Source organism: Lepisosteus platostomus, chromosome 4 (assembly GCF_059453375.1).
Source record: "Lepisosteus platostomus isolate fLepPlt1 chromosome 4, fLepPlt1.hap1, whole genome shotgun sequence".
Lineage (NCBI taxonomy): Eukaryota > Metazoa > Chordata > Actinopteri > Semionotiformes > Lepisosteidae > Lepisosteus > Lepisosteus platostomus.
In genome coordinates this window covers 41,116,805-41,139,422 of record NC_142614.1, presented here as the reverse complement: position 1 = coordinate 41,139,422, position 22,618 = coordinate 41,116,805, and the positions used below count along the sequence as shown (strand labels likewise).

General features: G+C 38.5%; 1 protein-coding gene across 2 annotated transcripts in view; it reads right to left on the bottom strand.

Moving 5' to 3' along the window:
• The window catches only part of tmem175 (transmembrane protein 175), a 33,521-nt gene extending 11,136 nt beyond the window's left edge, over window positions 1-22,385 (bottom strand). The window contains exons 1-7 of one of the 2 annotated variants that reach the window (XM_088629485.1): window positions 22,083-22,385; window positions 21,460-21,498; window positions 14,668-14,765; window positions 10,976-11,027; window positions 10,231-10,266; window positions 6,952-7,035; window positions 6,203-6,320 (exon numbers count right to left, since the gene is read on the bottom strand). In XM_088629485.1, coding sequence (XP_088485611.1) covers window positions 6,203-6,320; window positions 6,952-7,035; window positions 10,231-10,266; window positions 10,976-11,027; window positions 14,668-14,765; window positions 21,460-21,498; window positions 22,083-22,316 — 661 coding nt within the window. In that variant the 5' untranslated portion in view covers window positions 22,317-22,385. The remainder of the gene's footprint in view (window positions 1-6,202; window positions 6,321-6,951; window positions 7,036-10,230; window positions 10,267-10,975; window positions 11,028-14,667; window positions 14,766-21,459; window positions 21,499-22,082) is intronic. The other variant, XM_088629484.1, reaches the window with a different exon arrangement.
• Window positions 22,386-22,618: the final 233 nt, after the last annotated feature.

Genomic DNA, 22,618 nt, shown 5'->3' with positions numbered 1-22,618 from the left:
GCATGAACATAGTTACTGTATACTGTTATTTCTTTAGATACGCGATTCCATGTTATTTTTTAATCCCTGGCGGGACTGGGAGTCCATAAGAATCGAGTAATAGGTTTCATTGCCCTTTGACAGATCGTCTTTAAATCAATTGTTGATTTAAAGGTTGACAGTAAATGTTTATATTGTAACCCATACTGTACAGCCTCTATTTCTCTATAAAAATCTAAAAGATCGTTTGCGCAGCCTAAGAGGGGGGTGAATGCACTACAACAGATTAGCATACTGTAGAGGAACACAGTATAGGCATTGTTGATATGAGGACTTTTGAAACCAAATTTCCCAAATTTAATATGTGCTTTTCTATGTTTATTGTCAATTGATTGTCCATAATATTGCTATTCTAAGCAAGGAGCGCTTCACCCTGCCTGCTGTGGAAAGAGTTGGCTTATTCCTTCCCTGCCTCACCGAGGGCAGACCCTGCCAGGCCCTCGCTGACACCAGTTCGACCATCACCTTGCTGCGGCCTGGTGTCCTGCCGGGCACCGAGGCAGCCGGACCCCCAGGGCACTCACCGTGTACTTTGGGGCTGCGAGGGTGAAACACCCCTTCTACCTTTCCCCAGTCCGTGTGGACTGTATCCTGGGATTGGACTGGTTGCAGCAGGTGGGTGGTTGCCTTGACTTGGGCGTGAGGGATGGGGTGCTGCGCCGGAGGTTGCGGGTACCCTCCAGTGGCGAGGTCAGGTGTCAGTTTGTGGTGTTGCGGTCGCTCCATGGGGCAGTTCTCCAAGCAGTGCACGGCCAGCCAGAGGCTGCCAAGCAGTGACCTCACCGCTGGAGGGCACCTGCCACCCTTGGCGCAGCACCCCGTCCCTCACCTCCAAGGCCTCCCACAGTGCACAGAGTGCCGTACAGACTGGGTAGGGGCAAGCTCACTGTACTGGGAGCCAGCTCTGGCACGCTCGCCACGACACCTGCGGCTTCGGCAGGCCCAGGCGATGCACGCCACTGCCACCTCAGCTTCCCGCTCCGGTCATCCCACACACCCCGGACACCCCAGAAACTGATTTGTTCCCCCTGCCCCACCAACTCTTGCCGGGCCAAGTCAAGGCTACCACCCACCTGCTGCAACCAGTCCAACCCCAGGATACAGTCCTCACGGACTGGGGCAAGGTACTATAGAAGGGGTGTTTCAACCTCGCAGCCCCAAAGTGCACGGTGAGCGCCCTGGGGGTCTGGCTGCCTTGGTGCCCGGTGGGATACCAGGCCGCAGCAGGGTGATGGTCAAACCGGTGTCGACGAGGGCCTGGCAGGGTCTGCCCTCGATGAGGCAGGGAATAAATAAGCCCCGGCTGTGGCCAACCCTTCCCACGGCAGCAGGTGGCGTGAAGCGCTCCTTCTGGCTTTCCGGAGTGGAAGTAGAGTCGCTCAAGGGCGGCCTTCCCCTCTTTAGGCCACCCCGCTCCTGTTTCCGGACGACCTCCGGAGTCCCCGGGGCTCCAGCGCCCGGTACTCCCGTGCGATGTGTCCCCTCTCCCCACAGCGGTGGCAGATGACCAGCAGTCGTCGCTCCCCCAGCATCTCCGCGCTGGGCTTCTCCTCCTCCCCATCCAATTCCCCATGCACCCCTCCGTTGGTGCCCACCAGTCTCCTCGAATACGGCATCAGCCTGCTCAGCCAAAGCCAGGGCCTGCTCCAAGAGGACCGGCGCGGCCAGCATCATGTGGCACTGCACCTCAGTCGGAGCCAGGGCCCAGAGGAACGCCTGGAGTGCTATCTCCCGGTGGGCCTCCTCCGGGAGAGTAGGGTAACCCTGGCTGGCTAAGTAGGCCACGTCTGCAGCTGTTACCTTCACTGTTACCTGGATACCTCTTTATTTAGAACTCACTCTTCCCCCTGCCTGTCTGGCTTCTTTTAATCCTTCTGTGCCCGGATTGTAGTGGGTAAGATATTTTTCCAAGAAAAAAGAGAAATTAAAAAAAGAGAAATTTCACCAGAGCCCCTTCTCGTGTCTAATTTTTAGTTTAGAAGGATTCAAGCAGGATTTTGGATGAAAGGCAGCGATCTTAATCAAGCCCAAATCATAACTGAACCCATTCAGAGCCTACATTACATTTTAGCATTTCATTCTGAGCAGAAGACCTTCACACCTGAAGAAGGCTTGCGTTTTCTCCTCTTTTAAGCATGTGTACAATGCTGTAGTTCAATTTAAAATAATTAAAAGTTTAAACAGTATCAAGTAAACTCCATTAATATAAGTATCGAGTGGTATTAAATAAATACAGCTTTTTAGTATAGATTATACTTTTCTAAAATGTATTTAAAAAATAAAAACGATTACTAATCTAATCTTTCCACGTTTGATCCCAAAATCCCAAGAAAAATAAATCTAAACAGGGAGAAAGCTATGCTGAAAGTTTATTAATATACTTAAAAGATAAAGATAACAATTTATGTTGCATTTGTCTGATTGTGAATAAAAAAATACATTTAATTAACTGCTCTCAGTGACAGCTGACAATCCTCCATACACTCAAGTGAAAAATTAGTAATGCCAATGTAAACATCGTATTTACAATTTGTTGATAATCCCAGTTTATCCTCTTTATCATAAACAAAATTCACCTCAATTTTCAACATAAAGCATTACACAAAATCAATACCTCAACACTCCATACTCAACAACGATAATTCACAAACAGCCACATTCCCAAATAGACCTCATTTCCATAGCCCTGTCCCTTATGCAAAACCAATATCCCTCCCCTGTTCTCTCTCTCCGCTGGCGTTTGTAATCATATTTATTTTTAAATAAATTTTAGCAAAGTCATGTATTTTAAAAATCTTAAGATTTTTTTATGTCTATTTAGTGGTTTCATTAGTGACAAAGGCTAAACTTTCTTGGAAAAATTTATTTTATGTAAACCATGTTTGCTATTAATTCATTTAGGGCTAGAATATGTTCATTGTCTTCCAATGAAAGAAGGGTTCCTTTCGCCATAGTCGGGTTGACATTAGAAGCTTGCCACGCCCGGACTGTTACACCAACGCATTAGCATGTTAAAGCGATTTCATTGAGGAGCCTAGCTTTCTTAACAAGTAAGTACTGTACTTCCTTGGTTTTGGAGGGGGGGAGGTGTCTTTCGCTGGAAATCTCGCCCCCTTCTACTTTGAAAATACCTGTGAAACCGGTTTAATTCGTCACAGCCAGCACTCCCGCTGGCCGCCCACATGTTATGCTCTTCGTTAATGTCTAAGCCGGAACACATCATTATATCTCATTTTGTATTTCTTTTAAAAAAAAAATCGTTTGCCCAGCCTAACAGTATTGTTGTTATTGTTTTTATCCTGTAAAGCGCTTTGAGGAGCCAGCTTTAAAGGCGCCATATACAATAAAGTTCATTATTATTACTATTGTTAATTTGCTGGACAGAGAGGTGAACATTATTACGCAGAAGACAAAGTTAGCGATTTACGTTGCATTGTGCATTGTGCTGCTGTAATACAGTTTTAAATAATTAAAAGTCTAAACAGTATTAGCTTTATTTATGGGTTTTAAATAAAGGCGATTTAAACGTGATTTAAATCAATATAAATGTTTATATTGTAACGCCTAGGTGACTATTCATTGTTATTAAAATGACTTAAATTTGATCATGTTGTGATATTTAGAAATATCAATTTGTTTGGTGCGAGTGAAGTTTTATTTAATCTCTGAGCCAGGGAAACGTTTTATTTTTTCAAAGAAATGTTTGTTAAAAAAAAGTCATGGCTCCAGCGGGATTCAAACACACAGCGAGTGACGTGGGAGTCAGGAACCTAACCCACAGCGCCACCAGCAAGGTCACATGCAGAGTGCTGAAAAAGCACTACAGAAACATTATCAACAGACAATGTACAGCGTGTACTATTCTTGTGTTGCGGTACATGAATATAATTATATCATTATTAATTTCTTTAGATACGCGATTCCATATTATATTCCCTTTTAATCAAATTCTAAAAGTATGCTTGTTGACTCCGGTATCACATTAGTTAAAGACTTCGATGCTTAAAATGTTTAGGGAGAAATGGAATACTGGTGTGTATGTTTTCATTAAAGTACCGAGACCAGCCATATACTGTTTGTTTATGTTCCAAAATTAATATCGTTTATGGCCTTCACACGCGTTACAGTATGCTCCTATTCTTTTTATGCTCAGGTACTAAGATTTTCCTTCAGTGGTAAAATTCCATATAAATATTCAATACTTAAACGGGCACAGTTAAGACATTATATATACATATACATACTGTATACAGTACAGTTTGCATACAGTAATATGTTTATGTTTCTAAATCAATCTGTTTTATGATCATGTGAAAGGCATGGTGAAAAGGAGATTCTCAAAAATTACTGTACTTTGCATGATTGGAAACAAATGCGTGATTGCGAAATGCTGTGGTGTTACTTTTACAAAGACGGTCAATGAAAAAAAGAATGTGGACCAGGGCAATACTTTGAGTTTACAGCTTGTCCAAGGTCATTCATTATTAATACTATTAGTAATATCTTCGTTAAAGACTTTGATGGCGACAGCTCAAACATGAGAGGCTGAGCTTTATTAGCTCCACCTTGTGGAAATTCTGGATACTATTATTTTACTTGCGGTATTATAGGAGAATACGGTAACTCGCGGTAGACTGCGTAAAGCGCACCGCAAAATAATTCGGTATCGCCCGCTTGTTTTGAATGGCTGCATCTGTATGATCTCTCTTCCTAGTTCCTTTTAGTACCCTGGCTGCAGCATTTTGAACAAACAAAAACAATCTTTCATTTTTTTGGTGATAGTCCTGTAAAAAGTGAATTACAATAGTCTAATCAAGAGAAAACAAAAGCATGTGTCAACCTTTTAGCATCTTGCAGATTAAAGTAAGGTCTTACATTTTTCAGGTGACACTGTCATGTGAGGTTTAAAACTAAACTTGGTAACTAATAGTTTGTAATTGTCCAGATTTATCAACAGGTTTTTCTTATTTATTATGCTGGATGGTGCTTCTGGGATATCCTTACTAAAACAAGTTAATTTAATTTAATTTAATTTATCAAAGATGAGGCCAAGGGCATTGTTACTGGAAGCATAGTTCAGTGCAGGACCCAAATTCACAGTCCTTAAAAGTCATAATGTTAAAGCAGTTATGTAAAGAAGAATGGGCTATAGGAAATAGGAAATATTTAGTTGAAGTAATTTCTGTTCAAGGAGATGCCACTAGTTACTGAATGGAATGATTCACATACTTCACAGAGACAGAGTAAAAGTGCCCCCCCCGCCTTATTTTTGGTACAATTGAGGCATTAGATTTCAATGATTAGATCCCATGATTTATTCAATTCAACTAGCAATGTTCTGAGCAGGGGGCAGGGAAAGATGTTTATAATAAAAGTAATACACAATTTTATATATTCATGAGATAATTTGTAAGTAACACTGTTACTTAAACTTGTATTATGACAAAATATGAATTATTTGAATGTGTATATAAAAATAAAAAAACACATTGTGTTAACAACAGACAAAATATTTTGTATAATTGGCTAACTAATCTTGCTTTGTCAAACAGCCCCAGGGTGTCAACAGTTGTTTGCTTACAGTTGATATTTGCTACATTAACTCTACACTACACATGTTCATCCATATAATTGCTACTATTAGTTCAATAATGTACATACTTTGATATATAAAATTAAAAGAAATGTCAATATGGTATACATATTATGTGTTATACGTTATCATTAGAGAAAGTCTTTATTATCCCCAAGAAACAATTTGCACATTGGCCGGGAATTGAACCTAGGCTTCTTGTATGGTACCACTGAACTGCTACACTGATTGGAGTTGTATCAACTACAATGCAATTTACAGTACACAACAGTACAGTCATTTTTTGAAAGTCATTCAAATCACTACTGCCCTCTTGCCCTCTTTTTAAATTAGTTTATTTGCTTTAAAATATAATGTTTTTTAATGCCACTAATTATATATTTTTAATAATAAAAATCTAAAGTAATCTGTTTTCTAATGACTATGCTGTAAGATCATCCGGGGCCAGGTCACTGATAACAGATATTTTTCAAAAAACATCCTTTTTTTTATATAAGCCTAGATGATGGTAAAGTGGCCTCTAGTCTACATCAGATGACTGCCAAAGGAAATGCCCTAACCCCCAATTACCTAATGAGAGGCAGGTGACTGATGTCAGCAACCGGATAAGTAATCCCCGGAAGGAGACATCTGGGTGGAAACCAGCATGGTGGAAGCATTGTGAGAGCGAGGATTGTGAGTGGAGTTGCTGTTGGAAAGAGCCTGATCTTTAGAAGTCAAAAGAGGGTACCAGAGTGAAATATACGGTGAGGAAACTTGGAACGCAATTTAAAACTAATTCTGTTAGGTGTTATACAGTATTGTGACATTGTGACCTTAACTTATCCTGGGCTGGGCGAAATCAAATTAAATTGGTTGTCGGTAGTATAGTTTGCATACTGTACAGTATGAATAGTGCCGTAAGCACTAATGGGTTGGTTAATAAACATTAAATTTTTATTGTTAAAATAAGATTTGATTTTAAAATAAGATCTTACAACCATGGGCAGCTGTAAACCTTTAAGGATTCACTGCGACACCTGGCAGTTTTACTGCCACCTGACACCTTGCACATTTTAAATGGCTTCATCTGTATGTTTCTTCTATTGTACCATAGGCAGTTGTACATTATCATTATGCACAGTTGTACATTACTGAATAATTTAATTTATGGGAAAAAAAGAACAGGTTTATAAAAGCTTGTGCACATATAATGGTAAATTGTCTTAAAAGGATGCAAAAAGTACTAAGAACACTTATGGTATCTTATGTGTTTGTCTGGTTCATAGTATCAAATAACAAAAATGACAAAGATAACAAAGATATGAAAACTGTCTTACCTGTATCAAACCAATCACTATAGCACAACCACAGAACAGCAAAATCCCAAGAGGGTTCTCTGGGAATGATGCCATCAAGGAAAACTGCAATAGAAAATAAGTCAAATAAAGCAAGATCTTGGAAACGGGTCCGTCCAGATAACGATTTGTGCATACACTACTTTCAGTTACCACCCCAAATTTATTTTACTATCTGGAACAATTAAATAAATGAATTCTATATCTAGAAAACTTTTATAAAGCAGCTTTTAAGAACACATGCTCAAATTTTACAAAGATAACAATTTTAACATTGAAAGTAATAAATAAAAATACAATTATTAGTAACAATAAATAATAATAAACAGGACCAAATAATAACATACAAAGTACTGCACTGAAACCTTTGTAGAGAGGAACTGTAGGAATAAATATGTAAGAAATAAAAAAAAAACAAGTGCACTCAACAACAAGAGAGGTGAGATCAGAAAGGTTGAACAGATGGGGTAGTTTTATAAAAAAGCGCTCTATAAATAAATTTGCCGATATTTTTTGCCCTTGCGCACGTTTTAAATAACTTGAGCTTCGAAAAGCTCCTTTCTGCACTTCTTTAGCAACTGCAATTGAAAGGGCTACAGGTTGAGCTCACAATACCTCCTTTAAATAAAATACAGGAGAAATCACAAAAAACAAAGCATTTTAAGTTGATTATTTAAAACCGCTGAACTGTCTTTTGTACTGTACATTTACTTTTACGTTTTTGTTTGGCCAGGTAACACCAATTTTTAAGCAGACGGCCCACACTGAATGCATACAAGAGCGCTTATTTCGCTCTTCTTTTCTATGCTTCAGAAGCATTATGCACTTGATTATGATTGGTCATTTTTTGACTCGGCTTCCATAAGGATTATTCATGGAAGCAACAGATACAGCAAATGTAGTGAATTTTTTTGTCACATTTGAACATCCCGATTAGAAAAATATATTGCGTCGCACATTGAGGAGGCCCCCTGCTGGCCTTGGAGCCTCTGGCAGTTGCCGCCAGGGGGACACCTGCCCAGGGCCTATGCCCTATGCTCAGAGTCGGCCTTGCTTCAGCTTCAATGTTACATTATATTATCTAAGTTCTATAGATGTGGCAGTGCTGTTTTATCAAGAGGACCCATTTTGGCCTCCTATTTATAACACTGACTGTGGTTTCATGTCAAAATGTCAAAAGTCAAAAGTCTAATGCCACTCTTAGGGTCAGGTGTTATTACCATTATCATAACATAAAGGTAATTTATGTTTCAAGGCAACGAAACACGCACTCCGTTATACCCAGACCTGATAATAGGATTATGTTCTTTACATTACAGGACAAATGTTGTTGCTCCCCATGTATCTTACTTGATTTTGATGTTCACAGCTCATTTAAAGAGAAACTATAATGCTGTTTTTGGGTTTTGAAATAATCTGCATTGATGAGTGAATTTTTATTGTAAAACCTTCAATTAACATAATAAAATAGACAACATTTCCAGGTAAGCACAGCACCATATTCTGCAATTCAGAGTCAACCAAACTTCCGGTGAGGTGAAACAGCCCTATTACATTGTAAACAAGCAGGCTTCTGAATACATCTCTTTTAATCCAATAGAATTATTGCTCTCACTTTTGATATAGGTTTACCGACAAATACAACTTACTTGTTGCAGATCATGTTGGAACATTTCTGCAGTGAAATGTCTGCTGCACAACCTGTATGTATTCACTCATACACCGCATTAAATTAATTATTACAGTGTATGATGAAGGTCAACCTCCGAGCCACAAAAGATCTTCAGCTCCTCTTCTCACGTGGAACAACTCTTCGGACCTCTATTCCACTGAGAGAGCTGGAACAGACAAATTCCTGACGAACTGCTGAATTCTCCATTTCTCTTCTTCCTTATAAAATATAACTCTTTCCTCTCATTCCATGGATTCCCTGGCACACTCAACCTGGCTCTCCCATCCATGGCCAATCTTCCCTTTACCTGGAAGAATACTGTCTCATCTCTACTCTGGGATCCCTGGCATACTCAATGGGGCTCACTCTTCCATGGCCAGTCTTCCCTATACTAGAACATACATGTTCCACATCTCTTCCATGACCTATTGGCACGCCTAACCCTCTGGCGTCCAGTTGCTACTATAAATACTATTAATCTACTACAATATAAAGGCCACAGAGAATTCAAACTAATCCAGAAATACAGTACACACTAGAGAAACTACGAAATTATCTCCGTCAATCCATCTTTGTTTACCATTCAACTCATGACAAAATCATTGCAAGTTTTCATTAGTTCTTTCCAACTTCTCAAACCTGAACTGAACCTAAGACTGCTAAAACACTCCTGTGCTATCTAATCTCACTACACTTCAGGATACAACTAATACATTCTCCGTCCCTGAACTGCAGGAGCTTAGACGCAGCCCTCGCCCTCTGTATCTGACTCCTGTTATAGTGCCTGCTGCTACTTCTGAGGAATGTCCCAAGTAAGTACAGGGTCAATCACCTGATCCCCCCCTTTTCTGCCTGTGGAATTCCATTCCTTTCCACAGGAGTCTAATCGGTCAATCAAGGCAGGTGTGTCCAATTTACTGCAGCGAAGGAAGAAACTTTAATTAAGCCTCCGTTTGCTCCATCACATTAACCCCCCGACCCTTCTTAGTTCACTCAAGCACAAACTTTGGGCGAAAGGGAAGTATAAATTGGACAGAAGGCTTGACAGACCACCAGCGTATGCACAAATTCCACTCTGACACCAACTGTGATTAACGCCAACCCCCAAGCAACAAACTATAGTCCTGAGCTAGAATATCATTCACTAGTAGTGTGCTTTTCTGTGATCTGTCAATGTTGGCTTGCAGAACCTCTCCGGACTCCTAAGATGTACTGGCAGTCCCCTTTCAGAGAAACCTGCTCAGTCTCTAAAGCCAGTCCTTCATAAAGATCTTTGTTCCCAAGAAATATTCAGTGACTAATGAGCAGGAAGGGCTGCTTCATGTCATGATTCTGTGATACCATCAATTAATTTATTTTGTTATGGAGATTTAATAAATGGTCAGATAAATTGGGACTATGGTTACAATTTAATTATGTTAAATTAGTAAAATCAAATAATGGTTTCATGTTTCATAGAAAACAAAAAATTAAAAACACTTTTTTTTCAGAGAAATCAGGACATTTTCATTTTTAAGTTCTAAGAAGATACAAGTTTGAAAATATATTCTGACTGACACAATCGTGGTGCATTCTGCCATCATACTTACAGTGTAAGGAAGGAAGGTAATTAACATCATGCATGCCTAAAAAGGAAAAAAGAACAAAATATAAAGTTTGAGGACTAAGGAGCTGAAAATTTGGTTTTCATTATACAGTACATGCATTCTACAGTTCCTGGTTTCATTTCAGTTTAACTTCAAACTTCTTAATTTGAATTTTCGCTTGTATTCTTAAACAATATCATTTCTTACATTGTAGTACAAGATTAAAAATGAACATTGAACCTGGGATAGATGCTATGTTTTAGATCCCCTCTCTCTTATTGTTACTGTTGATGAGTTGATTGAATTTAACCAGTGGGCCCATGCAGTACTAAGCCCACTTACCATGAGAATTTAACAGTGTCATTTCCTCCTGATTCTGCATTTTATTAATTATTAATAAATAATACAATCTGTTTAGAAAGCTATAGGAGCAATGATTTTAAACCAAGTTGCAACAGAGGGCTGTTTACTGTAATTCTTGGAATTTTCTTATTCAGTCATATTTCTTTATTTGAAGGATTTTTTTTACTACGGTACACAGGGTAAATAAACCTTTTTCACAAAGTTAGAAATCCTTATTTTTTAATTAAAATGTAAACACTTAAGCCTATCATCCACAAAGTCCACAGATTTAATGAGGTTCTTCTATTACGCTACAAAATACCATATTCCATGGTTTTAAACAGTTCTGTCTGTCCTTTTTTCATCAATAATGTAAAATAGCAGAATAATCATGCAGTAATCATACCAGGTTTAGTAGGGCCAGGGCGTCATCTATACGTTCTATTACTTGGAACAACCTGAAAACAGATGCATTTAGAAAAACATAAAAAGGAGTATATAGTATTTAAAATTCTAAAAAGGTGTAGGCCTACATGATAGGACATTAAATGCAGAGGTTAATTTAACTCATTTATAGTCACTGTTTAGGCTCACCACAGAAGTGGTTAAATATATTTTTCTATAAGCCTGTGGATCAACATAACTACTCACAAATACACAGTGGTGTGAAAAAGTAAGTACACCCCATGCAAGGTTTGTCGTTTTTTACACTTCCAGACAAAAGGATATTTGATTGTCATTTCAACACTACTGATAGATAAAGGTGATCTAATTTTAAAAATTAACATTGAATAATTACATTTTGCACTCATCTGTACTATTTAAATCAACAGAAATGCAATTTCCTTGTGCGGAAAAAGTTAGTACATCCCTACCTTTATCATTGCATCAAATGCCATTGGATCAAAAGCAATTTGTAGACAATCACTCAATTATCCGAAAGATCATCTACAAATGGAGAAAATTTCAAACCACTGGCAATCTATCCAGGCCCGGTCAACCCAACAAATTCAACCTAAGAGTTGACCAAAAGATGCTGCAGGAAGTCTCCAAGAACCCCAGGATGACATCAAGGGATTAACAGGCAAGTCTTGCCTCAGTCAGTGTCAAAGTGCATGAGTTAATCACCCGAAAGAGACTGAACAACTTTACATGTGAGGTCAGGAAGGAAGAAGCCTCTGCTCTCAAAAAAGCTACAGATGCATGACTGAAGTTTGCCAGACAACATCTAGGTAAAGATCAGGACTATTGGAACAATGTGCTCTGGACAGATAAGACAAAGGTAGAGCTGTTTGGCCACAATGTCAGATGTCATGTTTGGTGAAAACCAGAAAATGCCTTTGACCAGAAGAGCCTCATACCAACTGTAAAGCATGGTGGTGGAAGCATTTTGGTTTAGGGCTGCTTTTCCGCCTCAGGGCCAGGCCAGTGTGCCACCATAGAGTCAACCATGAATTCCACATTTTATAGAGATAAAAAGTACCAGAGACTACTTGAGGAGAATGTGACGCCATCTGTCAAAAAGCTGAAGCTGAACCGTAAGTTGCAACAAGAGAATGACCCAAAACAGTCAAGCAAATCCACAAAAGATGGCTCAAAAAGAAGAAATGGAGGGTTATGGAATGGTCAAGTAAAAGCCCAGATCTTAACCACACAGAAATGCTGTGAGGGGACTTGAAGCAGGCAGTACATGCAAGAAAGCCCTAAAACATCATACAGTTGAAAGAGTTCTGTAAGGAGGAGTGGGCAGAAATTTCTCCATGTCGATGTAGGCGACTGATAGACAATTAAAAGAAGTGGTTTCTGCCGAAGGGGGCAACACCAGCTATTGAAGCAAGGAGGTGTACTTATTTTTTCCACAGCACACAATTGCAAAATTACGAGCAAGGCTACAACCAAGACCTTCGCTACCTTACACACCTCAGTTCCCAAGTTTTACAGTACTTTAAGCAGTGCTTTTTTTGTGAACAAAGCTCCCAAAGAAAAGAAATGAAAATCTTAAAGAAAGTGATGAAATAAATATCTAAACTAAAAAAGGAAAGAAAGACCTGTAGTGTAAAACTGGATGTGACACAACAGACCAATAAAGGCCAGCGTAACAAAGACACTTGTAAGGGACTATATTTATCTTTGTTGACTGTACATATCCAGCAGCCATATAACCCTGCAACTCACAACTTGCAACCAACTGAAGCTAAGGTGTGAACCTGGTCAGTACCTGGATGGGAGACCTCCTGGGAACCACTAAGGTTACTGCTGGAACAGGTGTTAGTGGGGCCAGCAGAGGGTGCTCACTCTGCGCTCTATGTGGGTCCTAATGCCCCAGTAAAGTGACAGGGTCACAATACTGTAAAAAGGCGCTGTCCTTCAGATGAGACCTAAAACCAAGGTCCTGACTCTCTGTAGTCATTAAAAATCCCAGGGTATTTCTCGAAAAGAGTAGGGGTGTAACCAGATTTCCCATTGGCCATTACCACTCATGGCCTCCTAATAATCACCAGCTATGAATTGGCTTCATCACTCTGTTCTCCTCTGATAGCTGATGTGTGGTGAGCTTTCTGCCGCACTATGGCTGCCGTCGCATCAACCTGGTGGATGCTGCACATTGGTGGTGGTGGAGGGGAGTCCCCATTACCTGCAAAGCACTTTGAGTGGAGTGTCCAGGAATGTATTATTAAATTAAATAATAATTAAAACGATTACTAAACTATATAAGTGAATAATTTAAGTGTTAAAATTTACAGCACCTACCATTCTTTGCCAAAAATAACTATCAGTAACAAATATTTAGGCTGGATTATATTTTTTTTCATAATTTTCAAATGTTTGAAGACCTTTTCCTTCAAATATTAATGGCTACATAAAACAATGCAAAATATGATAATTATAGTATCACCAATTGATTTGGGAAAGACAGATGTCATATCTCTGTCTCTGTATAGTACAAATACAGGTTATTATAATAGAAGGTTATTATAATTATTTTATAAATACCTGTAGCACTAAATAATGAACTGAATTTGTAATTGTAAATGTATTTTGAGCATTGACAGGAGAAAATGGGTGAAACTTTTGGGTTTAGGAACCATGTAAATTCATATTTTTCAAAATAAGTTAAGATATTAAAGGGTACATCCATTCTAGGCGGACACTGACCTCGACTGTGGAGTGTCAAGGGGGTTGGTGTATGTTGAGGGGGTGGAGTATGTGTTATTATTCACTGAATTAAAGTACTTGTAAAGTATTAAATTAAAGTAAAGTAAAGTATTAAAGTATATGAACAGTGTGGATTAAAGTACCTTGAGAATTTAATCTTGCTAACTTTATTTACATTTAAAAAAATAATACAGTAGTGAGAGATGTCTGGTATATTTATCTTTTATTTTACACAATTAAGATCTACCATAAATATCAAATATCATCGCTGTTCTATGGCTGCTGCATGCCTCAATTTACAATGATACTGTCTCTAATTTAAAAATATTCACATATTAACTGGGTTGTGCTAATAGGAAAGGGGGGCTGTAACTAAAAGCAATTGCAGGCTGATGCTTTACATTGTTACCAACATATACAGTATACAAATTCTGCAAATTCTGTACACAAGACAGTATACAAAGACAGTGTACACGGCCACGGGCAATGCGGTGGCTCTGTGGCTAAGGATCTGCGCCTGTGGCTGGAAGGTTACCGGTTCGTATTCCACAGCTGGCAAAGGAATCCTACTCTGTTGGGCCCCTGAGCAAGGCCCTTAACCCTAACTGCTCCAGGGGTGCTGTATAAACGGCTGACCCTGCGCTCTAACCCCAAGCTTCTCTCCCTGTCTGTGTCTCATGGAGATCAAGTTGTGGTATGCGAAAAAGACAAATTCCTAATACAAGAAATTGTATATGGCCTTATATATATATTATATAATCTTATATCTTATAATAATGTGTGTATATGGCAGAAAAATGTATTTTTAAGAATTATTTTAGAAAAATACTAACTGAAAGTACAGATATATAAAAATGTACATACAGAATTTATTAAAACTGCAGTAACAGAAGCAGGTTGTAATTTGGAACTGCAAGGTTGTGTAAATTGAATATATCTTACCTGATATGAGCTGCCCAAGCCACAGTGACTATTAGAAATGTTACCAGGTAAACTGAAATTTTTGTTGCAAGAAGCTGCTGCAAACTTTTCTGCAATTCCTAATGCATAGAAACACAAATGAATTTATGAATTACATAAACACAAAATGAATTAAATAAAGTAATGTACATTTGCTTTATGATTTTTCTTTGACAAATGGAATAAAGGTAACAGCAAAGGATGGAACAAAACATGCCTTTTATCTGTTAGATACTTAAAATGGAACATAGATTCTTACCTGCTGGCTAAAGTTATATCCCTGTAGTCACAATATTTTTGGAGCAAATATTTCTACATGCTACAGTAGGTTTGGTGGTAAAGAGAAATTTGATTTTTTTGTCTGATATCTGATGGTAGTTTTAAAAATCCAGATAAGCATTATGCACATTCTACCTAACCCAAATAATTTATTGTCTAGGGAATCATGTCTAGGATATTTTAAATCCCTGGATTATGGATAGCAGATATACAGTTAGATCCAGAGCACATGGAAATCTATGTTAAATAATAACCTCTCTTAAGATTCTATTTAAATGGTTAATTGATTGGTTGGTTAATTTAAAAGAGTACCTTGTACCTTCAATCACAGCAGATTGCCACTGTAAAAACCTGAGGAAAACAATCTTTTTACATCTTTTCCAAGTTTTTAAAAATGCAAATCCCTAAGTTTAGTAATAAAATGTTTTTTTTTAATATTTGTATTTATGTTGTAAACAAAATAATAAAATCAAAATGAGTAATTAAAAACCTTAAATCTCCATGTCAATGGCAACCTATTTCTAAAGAGAAAAAATCCTATGGATGCAACTAATATAGAGATAAGAAATATCTAAAAATATATATAAACTAAAATAATGATTTAACTAAAACACTAAGACAATTGCAGGGCAGCATGATGGTGCAGTAGTTAGCTTTGCTGACTCAGAGTGCTGGAGACCTAAGTTCAATTCCTGGGGTGCTATCAGTGTGGAGTTTGTATGCTCTCTCTGGGTTTGTGTGGGTTTCCTGTGGATGTTCCGTTTATATCTCACAGTCCAAAAACATATGGGTAGGTTATCTGGCTTCTGTAACTTGGTCTGATGCGAGTGTGTGTGCATGCTGGTATCTGTGTGTGCCATGTGATGGACTGGCATCCCAAATTGGGAGTATCCCACCTTGCACACAAGGCTTCCCAGAATAGGATGTGGGCCACTATGATCCTGAATTGGATAAGCCTGTTTTGAAAGTGATGTGATTATGATGATGACTAAGACAATCTCTGACACCCATGATGTAATCGTCTGTATGTTAGTACCATGGATACAGCCAGTGGAAAGTTCCAGAATTAAATGTCCAGAACAAAAAGCCTATTGATGCCAAGGAAAATCACCAAAGGTCAGCAAGCGATGTGCTATAAGTTCTTGTTATCCGTAGAATTAGATTTTTTTAAAAACAGACAATTTCAAGCATTAATTATTCTAGTATCTCTGATAAAGAAGAAAAGATTTTCTTTCAAAATGTGGACCTCTGTATATTCCCAAACCTGGTGAGAAATGGTTCCCACTGAACCCTGACAATGTGTAATGCACAATTTACAATGTGCAATGCAGGGTTTCAGACAGATATGTTAAATTATTTTGTGTAGTTAAATACATTCTACTATCCCATGACATATAATTCTCATCAAGTAATAGATCTCTTAACCATACTGACATAAAGGAACTTGACTTTTCAAAATGCTGTAACAGAAATGCATAAGAAAACACCAGATGAATTGTATCAGTACAATATCTTATATAGCAGGTATCAAATAAATGCTGTTCCCCAAGGAACCCTGTAAATACTCATAGTAGCTTTCAGCTGTAGATAAAGAAAAAATGAAGAACCTGGAATGTCATACAGCTCTTGAACTTGCTCCTATAAGTTTTGGAATGTCTTTATCCCTGCCATCTGATATACAGTATCTGCAATGTTATGAATACCATGTGCAGACCATTGTCCAGAAACAAACTGGTGGCTATCAATTAAAAGATCAACATTGTGAAGGAGAAGCAACTGTAAAAAAACTCTTCCGTTTAATACAGTTCTTCATCGATTGCCACATCTCTGTGTAGTGATGCCAGTTAACTGAGCCATGTTGTAATTTGCTTTGTCTTATAGATACACAAGAAAACATTAAACCCACAAGGAGCTATTTAACTTCACTCCAATTGATACCATGAAACTGGGATGTCAGAATTCAGTCACATCACGGATGCCAAAATACAAATAATCAAAAATAAACTTTAAAATTAGTTAATTTAAAAGACCACATAGGTTAGGTTTTGTACATTGTAATATGGAAAACTTAAGACGAGACCTTTTCTCCATCCTGAAAAACTAAATAATTCCTTAATCTATAGAGCCTTTAAGAATCATTGAGCTGATAAAATTCATGTGAAAAAAACATTCACCTTAACGATTCAGATTCAAGCCTGAATTAGACTGGGGGATTGAGTCCAATATAGATAAACTAGTCTCTAATGAAAAGTATTGCACTGACTTTTATTAAAATGTTTATTAAAACAAGTTCTGCATACTAACTTAAGAACAGCAATACTATTTTTATATGCAGTTGGTTATACTGTATATTATCTTATCTTTTCAGAATTATCTTAACATCAACAAATAAAAACTTTTGAACAAAATTCAAATGTAAAATGACAAGTTTTGTTTATGTTGACTTTATAAAGAAAAAAAATTCCTTTAGTTGTATGCTAGTGTTCATATATAACTCCTTTCACATAATACATTTGTATGAAATGTTTGCTGCACAACAGCTTGAATGTAATAATTCTCAATTTGGTTGCGTTAGGTTTTGGACAATTTTTATGTTCGATTATTTGACCACACAAATCAACTGACTTAGAAGGATTACCTAAAGACCTGTTTGCACTGCAAGACATTTACTGGAGCAATTTGAGTGAAGTACCTTGCTCAATGGTACAACAGCAGTGTCCAACCTGGGATTTGAACCCACTCCTCTATCTGTATTCCAAAGCCGCAACAGAGTAAAACAGACAAAGTGGGGAACATTTCAATGCAATTTCATGCCACAGAAATGACTAGAATTTAGAAAGCTATAGTTCTAAATTTACTAAAAATACTAGAGCCGCACCCTGATGCACTAGAAAGCTGGCTTATCATCATTTCAAAAACAACTATTTTAGGAAAAATATATTTTTTTCAATATTTTTAACACAGAGAATAATTTATACATTACCAATTCACAGTGCTAGTACTGTTCAAATTTAAAGAACACCTGTGAATTTTAAAGATTATTTTGCCTGTACCTAGAAGTAAAAGTGAGAAGTACAGAGGAGCAGGAGCTATGAAGTTCTCTAATTGTCAGCTTTACTTTCTGTCTATTGTAGCGGCAAAACCTATAAATAACTCAGAATTAAGTGTTGTGTGCTTTCCTAAATGAGGCCCCATCTCTCTTTCTCACACCACAGAGAAGCTATTCATGCAGTTCTGATTTAAGGTGTTTTGTGTCAGATAAGGAGCAATTCCCAAATGGTGATGCGCCCAGCCATGCTTGGCTATCATGGTCAATGGCCATTGCTGGCACCTATCTGTCTGAGATTCTTGGGAACATCTGGGTTGGGGTCCTAAATGTCAGAAGTCATTTTTACTCATCTCTCACCTTGACCAACCAATCAGGAACCTGCAGGGTGTGGTAACCTCACGTGGGTCTGAAATGCCTGCTTAACTTTCGACCAATCATCGCCTGTCCTGGTTTTGGTTTTAAACACACTGTAAACTGCACAGCTCAGAAACTTTGCTGTTCCGGTCAATTTTCACACCCTCAGAGACACGTGACAGCCAGTGTTGTCTGTATAGGGACTGTAACCTTGTTTCAGCAAAGTGTCGCCCCGGGGATTGCCCATACGCAAATCACTAGCCAATACCAACGTGGACGATTCGCTTGATCACCGGAGTATACGTTTGGACTCTTGTCAACAACCTGAATAAGTTTTATTCAGCAGCACTAGACTGGAAGCAAACCAAGTTTTTTCCCCCTAAAGAGTGACTTGCTCGGACCCGCGGTCACCCTCTGTGCATAGAGACTTTCTACTAGTCAGCTGGACTACTAGTAGGTCCCTGAGGGAAACACTGTCGGGCGCATCGCCACAACAGAGATCTCTCCTCCTAATTCGTCTGACTTCGAGCTGCACCCCGACTGGTTGGCCAGGAGCAAGAGGACGTCGGGACGATGTCTATTGAACGCTGCAGTGATTGGACACAGCCGCTAGTTGGCCTTTGGTGTCTGTACCGCGAAATACGAATCCTTATCTGGATAAGTAAACCCTATGTTCTACATTGCATTTTGAGAATTCAATTGTTACCTCAACACAAGTTGATATCAATTCAATTCCTACGAGTAGTGTATTTACTTTTGAGTAGCTAATATAGACTGATTAAAGATAATATAGTCGAACGGTATACTGAAGTATATTCTTTGTATCTCTTCGTGTTTTGCATCTCTTCATGATTATATACCTTGCACTTTGATAACCTTCACAGTAAGATCTGTCATCTGAATCCAGACAGACTGTTATATGTTTTATATGCACATTTTAAATGTATCTCATTTATTGAATCCATGTGTGTGTATTGCTGATCGATTGATTTTCTAATAGCCATAATGAATCACCTCGTGATTACTGCACCAATTGATAAATTGTCCCAGTAAATTCACAAAACCCCTACACTATGATCTCCATGTACTTGTCATTATTGCCAGTGTTCTTGACAAAGGGTAGGTGCCCATTTCCTCAGCTGGATATGCAAACCCACACTGTAGCATATAGGAAGACCAGCGCAAAAATAATAACTGTTTTTGCATCATTTCAGTTCAGCAAAACTGTGTTCATTTCAAGCAGGAAGATCTGAAATCCAATGTGATCTAATCTCTAAAAACTCCAAGAGCAATTCAACTGTAGTTACATGACAGCCCTTTGAGTTAGCTTTATAAATCAGATTTCTAGCTGTTCACATTCTTGGATGGTTTGTAACTGTAAGAAAACCGGCTCTGTAGGGTTTGGGCATTTACTGAGACAATTATTAATTGTAGCAGTAAATCACAAAGTTGATTCTTTTGATGGCTTCAGAATCCAACCATGCGACATAACTCAAACAACGCACACACACAGGTACTAACACACGAGGATACATTTATTAATATATAGAATATGCAGGTAAACCTAACAGATCTTATCGAGAGGGTTATCAGAATACAAAAGGTATATATTCAGTTAGTTACAAAGTGTTACACATATCAAGAGGACATATGTTCAGTATATCATTCATTAAGATCGTTTCATAAATGAACTTGGTAATAACTTCTACATTAGATACTCAAAACAAGTACATAACTCTTAGGAATTAAATTGATATCAACTGGTTGGGATAACAATTGAATTCTTGAGCTGTAATGCATTGAAGTTGAATACTCATCCAATCTCTGGTGATTCAGATCTCCTGCGGGCACAAAGAAACAGTTGCAGGCTGTTGCTGTCCCATCCGCGCTGTCTGGCTCGGTGCCAGGCTGTGCTGTGCGGCTTGCGACGGTGCGCTGCTGATGCTCACTGACCGGCTAGTTAGTGTTGGCTTTAACTAGCAAAGTTTGTGCACAGGAGAAAAGATGACTGTGGGTCCCAGCAAGTCAGGAAGAGGACTGGTTTGTTCCTGATGAAGAGCTAGTTCTGAATAGTGATTCAGCTGTCCACAGTTCTGACCTGTTCACGAGGCCTGCTGCTGGTTACTCTGTGGCAACCTCCACTCTAGACTCTTAGAACAAAGGAAAGTTCTGGCACTCGGACACACTGGCCGTTCCGTGGTTGTCCGGGCTGAGTCTCAGGATGGTCAGGAGGCGCGCTGCGAGAATGTCCTGCCCTTGGGAGCCTTCTGCTCCTGGGCCGTCCTGTCCTGGAATTCTCCTTTGAATTCCCTTTAGAAAAGTCCACAGAGTTCTCTCCTGAATCTTACTGAATCTCTTCTGAATCTTACTGAATCTCTTCTGAATCTCTTCCCTTCTGAATCTCCCAGGCTCTCTGTGTTGCCTGTTTTTACCTGGAGGAACTTCAGCTCATTGATTGGCTGAAAGTTCCATGGGCATCAGAGTCCCACGTGGGTTACTCGGCCCTACCAGTCCCTGATTGGTTGATCAAGGTGAGATATGAGTCACTTACTCCTGACACTTAGGAATGCAGTCCAGATGTCCATCTGGCACTCCCTAGACAGATAGGCGCCAATGGATGACCATTGATCATGATAGCCAGGCTTAGCTAAATGCATCCCCCTTTGGGAGCTGTCCTTATCAAAAGAAAACATCTTAAATCAGCCTGCATGAATGGTTTCTCTGTGGCTGCACCACAGAGATGAACAGAGAGATGAGGCCTAATTTGGGAAAGCTCAGAACACTTAATTCTTTCTTATTAATAAGCCTCGCCGCTACATAACAAAATGTAATACACCAGAATTTTACTTAGAACAAAACACACAAATAATGTTATGCTATATTTCCTTAACAAAAGAAAAATATAAAAATGAATGATTGTTATTTTGATAATACCTGACATGGCTAATATCAGTAATGCTGGTATATATGAATTTGTTATATTTAATTACCAAACATATTTGATTTGTATTATTTTATTGGATGTTGTAGTGGAGACCACAGGTAGGGCTGTTTTTTTTAAACCATAAAAATAAAAGAACTTAATACATTACCTGATCTTGCTGTATTTTTGTGTGTGCAATAGGCAATATCTGAAAAAAAAAACCCAAAAGGTTTTAATTTACAAATTCTTCCAAATGTTACTTTAGTAAGAGAGATTGACGTTTTTTCTGCATTATATTCTTAAGGAGTAGATACACTGGCTTTCCGAGCAGATTATTTATTTTATCATGCGTTAAAGAAAGACTGCATCTTTACTGTATTTATTAATACAACGCTACTGATAGCAAAAAGAAGGGGAGCATACACACAGCCACACGCTACAGCAGTGTATGGAGTTCTTGAGCGATCCGGTGTGGCAGGTTCTGAGCCGATCAAAACGGAACAAGCACAGAGCGCAGATCTCAATGCGAGTATAAGTGCTGTCTTCTGTCTTTAGCCCTTTAAGTTTCTAGCACTTACCTGTTATTATGAGTAATACAAATATAAAAACAATATATATTGCGCACCTCACTCTAAATCCTTCCTTTAAAACCACGTATGATATATTTGCAGTCCTTTCCACTCATCCTGGAAATACAAATTTAGCAGCGTCACGTAAATGGCTTAATGTTTAAGAACTAAATTAAATGACCTGCCCCATAAAACGATTGTCGATATTTAACATTACTCTTACCATAACAGTTGCTATTATGGAAATTAGAGAATCACTGAACGCAAGAAGACGGTGAGATGACTGTGTGCTGCTGTGTCCGTCTTTCTCAGATAAGGTGACACTTTGCAGGAATGAACTAGGATCTGTCGTCCGTGTGCTTTTTTTCTCCATGTCCTCGTTAACATGATGCTCAATAATCTCACTGTCCTCATTTCTCCCCATAATAACGGTCGAATTTAGAAAAGCGACATTCATGCACAACACATCTATTTACAAACACACTACTTCAAAACCAGTCTGAACAGCTGACCTATAGGAAGGAAGTCACATTCCTCAAGGAAGTGACACAATAAGGCGTGATTTTCCTTTTTTTAAAGAGACACTCACTATTTTACTGAAAAAGGATGTCACTAATGCAAATTCATATAAATCATATTCTTTAAAAAGATAAAAACATAGGAATCACAAACATATCAAGCATTACGTGTTTTCTATAAAGATTTGTTAAAATAGCATGTACAGTTGTTTATTTAAATATCAGTATGGGTGGTGACTGA